We start from the raw sequence: 5,299 nt of genomic DNA, 5'->3' as shown, positions 1-5,299 counted from the left end.
GCCGCCCCGTCTGGGAGGTGAGGAGCGCCTCTGCCCGGCTGCCACCCGGTCTGGGAGGAAGTGAGGAGCGCCTCTGCCCGGGCGGCCCCGTCGGGGAAGTGAGGAGCGCCTCTGCCCGGCCGCCCCGTCTGGGAGGAGAGGAGCGCCTCTGCCCAGGCGGCCCCGTCTGGGAAGCGAGGCGCGCCTCTGCCCAGCCGCCCTGTCTGGGAGGTGAGGAGCGCCTCTGCCCGGCTGCCCTGTCTGGGAGGTGTACCCAACAGCTCCGAAGAGACAGCGACCATCGGGAGCGGGCCATGAGGACGATGGCGGTTTTGTTGAAGAGAAGGGGAGGAAGTGTGGGGAAAGGAAGGAGAGATCAGATTGTTGCTGTGTCTGTGTAGAAAGAGGTGGGCATAGGAGACTCCATTTTGTTCTGACTAGGAGAAATTCTTCTGCCTTGGGATGCTGTTGATCTATGGCCTTTCCCCCAGCCCCATGCTCTCTGAAACATGTGCTGTGTCATCTCAGGGTTAAATGGATTAAGGGCGGTGCAAGATGTGCTTTGTTAAACAGATGCTTGAAGGCAGCATGCTCTTTAAGAGTCATCACCACTCCCTAATTTCAAGTACCCAGAGGCACAAATACTGCGGAAGGCCGCAGGGACCTCTGCCTAGGAAAACCAGAGACCTTTGTTCATGTGTTTATCTCCTGACCTTCTCCCCACTATTATCCTATGACCCTCCCATATCCCCCTCTCCGAGAAACACCCAAGAATGATCAACAAATACTTCATAAATTAAAAAAAAAATAAAAAAAAATAATTAAAAAAACAATAAAAAAAACAATAAAAAAAAAAAGTGAGGTGGTATGAAAATCAAATATATTAAAGTCAAGTACTAATTGTATCTGTAGGACATCTGTAAGTGACTTGATCCTTGCTTTCATGTTTATGTCATTTGGCAGTGTAGGGGCAATTTTGAGGATTCCATTGTAAATTTTTGATTTGTTAATGTTATGCTTTATATATAAGAGTGTTTATGGGCAGGCAGTTCTTGCTTTGCATGGCTTTTATACACATGAATTTCAGTTACTACAGTTTAGTTAAGTGACACCAATCCCCTAACAATATGGTTCAAATTTCATTTACCATGTTATATTAATTGTGTACTTGGATAATGTACAAACTTGACTGCTAGCTCTTCATTCTACAAATAACTATGTGAATTACAAACGTGTATCATGAAAAAAAAAAAAAAGAAAATAAGCACGAAGGAACTTTCTGGGTGGGGAGGATGAAATGTTTTAGAGCTGGATCACAGTGATTGTTGCACAACTCCACAAATTTAACAAAATTCACTAAATTGCATACTTGCAGTGGGCAAATTTTATGTTATGTAATTTACAATTTAATTTAGCTGTTAAACTCCAGACATCTAGTTGGAAATTAAATGGCTAAGAGCAAAGGTGAGCAGCCATCATGCAGGCTGAAGCCCAGCTCTGATCCTGCTAAGTCATCAACTCAATTAAGGTGATCTGCCCCTGCTACAATCCCCAGCAGAAGCAAAAGTGAATCATTTGAGAAAGATGAAATCATTCAGAGCTTCAAATTAACTCTATAGTTTTTATATACAATATCCAGCATTCAAATAAATTACCAGTTTTGTGAGAAAACAAAATCACATGCCCAGAAACCAAACAGAGAAAACAGACAAAAGAAATAGCCCACATTCAGATGTTAAAGTTATCAAAAACTGGCTTTAAAATGACAGATGTTAATATAGTCAACATAGTAAATGACGAAATGCAGAATTTTAGCAGACAACTGGAAATTGTAGCAAGATTTAAGTGGAAATTCCAGAACTGAAATATGCAAAATACCTAAAATTTGGAATTCAGTAGATATGTTTAAAAGAGAAATAGTTTCTTAAATGAAACTCAAGAAGGTAATCTGGCTGCCTCATGTTAAGTTGAAAGTGACAAATTCATTCCTGCCTCTGCTTCTAGATGTCTCTTGACTTTTGCTGCTGAATTCTGTTCCTGCACTGCCTTGCTTTATTCTGGCGATTCTCATGCTGGTCTAGACCTCTGTTGACCTTGAAATGGTGTGAAATATTAGACTTCATGTTTTCTACTCTCTTAACTTGTTATTTTGTGAGCTAGCATCATTAGCCCAAATGCATCAAACCACGTTCACAGAGTCATCAGACAGTTCTGCTCTTGACCACATGCTGTGCAAGACTCATTGATATTGAGGCACTTGTACCAAGCCCCTTCTCCTTCTGTAGGTTCCCGTGGGGACCCTGTATATTCTCGTGGAAATACCTGAACTCCTGCTCAGTGATCATCTTGCAATTCTATGAGTTAAAATATGTTTTCCTAAACAACTAAAACAAAAAAAAATTCTAATAAAAATGGCAAAATGGGAATAGAGAAAAGATATAGGTTATGTGATCGTGTACAGTTCTCCCATATTCAGAGCCCAAAGTCACACCCTCTAGTATCTGTAAAAGTTCTTCAAATCCTACAGTATCTGGCCATTTCTGCCCAAGATATCTTTGGTAGTTTAATTTTAGATATCTGTCTATTTGGAGATGGCTGCAAGAACAAACCGAACCAGAGACTTCCTTTTCTTAGGCAGGAAGTAGGTGCTGGTGGCTGGGAGGGAGGCAGATCTCTGAGGGTTTGTGCACAGGCTGGAGGTGCCTTTGCAAGGCTGTGCCTTCACTGCTGGCACAAAAGTACATGGCTGAGTCCTCCAGCTTTGTGGACTGGATCTTCAGAGTGAAATGTGATCCATCAGGCCTTCTAACTGAGAATCGATCATCGAATATTTCAGACTTCTCTGAGATTTTGTCACTATAAAAGGAAACCAGAAACTCGACTTTCTGCCCCAAGATTTGTCTGTACCAATAGAAGCGTAAGTGATTAGGGATGGGGACACACTGCAAGATCACTTCCTGTCCCATCTGTGTGACCTGATGGCTGGGAGTCTGGGTGACTTCAGGTTCTGTGAGTCCTGTGAGAAAAGAAGAAGATTAAGAGAATGGTTTAGAATTGTCTTAGGTAAGTTTAAGGCAAGAATTTCCTAGAGTCTAAGCATCGACCTGCTTTCAAGAGACTAAAAATTGCCCAGCATAGGAGCCAGGTATCCATGGCAGGATCACAGCAGGAATGAGGCCTCTCCTGGCTCAGGCATCTGGTCATGTGCAAGAAAGGAGGGGCATTTTGAGCTCCCATGGCCCCACAGGCAAGGTCTGGCAGAATTACTGGTGTCTCTGGCAACACCCACCATCCCTGGAGCGCCCTCTATAGGAGATAGGAGGGAACCTTTGTGTTGGTGCAGAAACCTGACAATGCAGGGCTCTGCTCAGCTCTAGGAGTCTAATGGTGTGTGCAGGACTGAGGGCCATTACTGAGAGTAGTGCTGGAAAATATGGGGCTCAGCAAGGTAACCCTGAGTACAAAGTCCAGCTCAGAAAATCCAGGAGGTCTTCTTGTCTTCTTACCTGCTGTGAGCAACAATTCAGGTGCGACAGCCTCTACCACTGATGATGGATGCCAAAAAAACTTGGTATTAGGATTAAAGAAACAGAAGGAAAATAATCAAGTGTGAAAGTTTTAAATCCTGAGTGGAAGAGAGAAGCCAACAAGAAGTTGAAACTCTGCACATGCCCCAGGGAGAGTGAACCAGAAAACAGTGATCCAAACTCCATGGGGAACTACTGTCCTCAGGGTCAGGCAGTGAAAGAGCCACCTGAGGAGGGGATTGGGTATTAAAATAAAAAAGAAAAGAAAAGAAGAAAAGAAGAGCTCTGCCCGGGCACAGTGGCTCACACCTGTAATCCCAGCACTTTGGGAAACTGAGGCAGGCAGTTCATAAGGGTAGGAGACCGTCCTGGCCAACATGGTGAAACCCTGTCTCTACTGAAAAAACAAAAATTAGCCAGGCGTGGTGGCGGGTGCCTGTAGTCCCAGCTACCTGGGAGGCTGAGGCAGAAGAATCGCTTCAGCCCAGGAGGTGGAGGTGGCAATGAGCCAAGATTACACCACTTCACTTCAGCCTGGCGAGACAGTGAGACTCCATCTCAAAAAAAGAAAAGAGAAGAAAAGAAAAGATCTGAGCATATTTGGAGCTAGGATGAGGGCTGAGATCCAGGGTCTAACTTGGTGGAAAGAGAAGTCAAAAAAAAGTCCATATTGGAAGGTGGATTAATGTGGCCAGAGTGTTAAACGCTTCACACAAGATTTCCCAGAGGCACAAGCCAACTGGAAGATACTTGGAACAATTTAAACTTGACAGCATATGTCCTGCATTCAAGTTCAGGCCTAGTCTCGTTCAAGACAAAGTCAGGCCACAGGCTGCTGTTGTATGGGAAATGTAGGATAGCCACATCCAATAAATGACAGAATTATGATATGAGATCTCTGCCGAGGTCCTACGGAATGCTGAACCAAGTGTTGAGGCTCAGCTGGACGCATTGCTCCCATGGTTTCCTGACTACAGCTAGGAGGTTTGTCCACAGGGAGGCGGTGACTCTGCAGGGCTGTGTCTTGGCTGCTAGTGCAGAAGATACACAGCTGAATCTCTGGCTGCAGCGCGACCACATGAAGGTATAAGCGAGAGCTGTCAGGGCATTCGGGTGTGCAGTGATTTGGCACAGTCTCGTTTTCAATGAGTTCCTTAAAGCTGTGGTAAAACATGAACTCCAGGGATTTCTTAGCTTTCTGTCTGTACCAATACATAGAATCACGTCCCAGGTGTTGCTCACATTTCAGCATCCTTTTACTCCCCATTGCTGTGACCATGTGTTTTGGCGTCTGGGTAATTCTAGTATCCATGGGGCCTATGAAAATAAGAAGCCAAATTCAGACTAAGCCCAGGACAGAGTCTTCTGAGGCAGTTCCACGAAAAAAGCCAAAAATCCAAAAACAGAAATGTCCCACCTGTGTCCAGGACTCACTTGAGGCAAAGGACCACACCACAGTGGAGCCAGCAGCCCATGGCAGGGTCACACAGGGCAGAGGCGGAGGGACCCTGTGTCTCCCTACTTGGTGTTCTGGTCGTCTGGGTGTGCTTCCCTGGCCCTGAGACAGGGGCTGCTTGGGAAGTCTCTGCTCCTGTGGTTGCCACTGTTAGTGTCTAGCGCTCACACTTCCTCTTTCTCTTCCAAGCTTTGCACCAGCACCTCAACAGGGTCAGGGCTGGGTGTGCAGGGCAGGTTCATCAAATAGTTGCTTTTTTCTTAGCAGCTGCCCGCCCTCCCCACAATGAATGACTGGGTCTCCCCTTCCTCTTTCTACTTATGGTTCCCCTCCTCCT

General features: G+C 45.3%; 1 gene segment (V, D, J or C); it reads right to left on the bottom strand.

Annotated features, from left to right (window-relative positions):
- Window positions 1–2,609: 2,609 nt before the first annotated feature.
- LOC100939490 (T cell receptor beta variable 2-like) lies at window positions 2,610–3,177 on the bottom strand. The segment is given in 2 exon segments: window positions 2,610–2,995; window positions 3,084–3,177. Coding segments are annotated over 2 exon segments (435 nt in total).
- Between the last annotated feature and the right edge of the window lie 2,122 nt (window positions 3,178–5,299).

This window comes from Pongo abelii, chromosome 6, assembly GCF_028885655.2.
Source record: "Pongo abelii isolate AG06213 chromosome 6, NHGRI_mPonAbe1-v2.0_pri, whole genome shotgun sequence".
Lineage (NCBI taxonomy): Eukaryota > Metazoa > Chordata > Mammalia > Primates > Hominidae > Pongo > Pongo abelii.
Note: the sequence above shows the minus strand (reverse complement) of the source record. Positions and strands in the feature narration are given on the sequence as shown.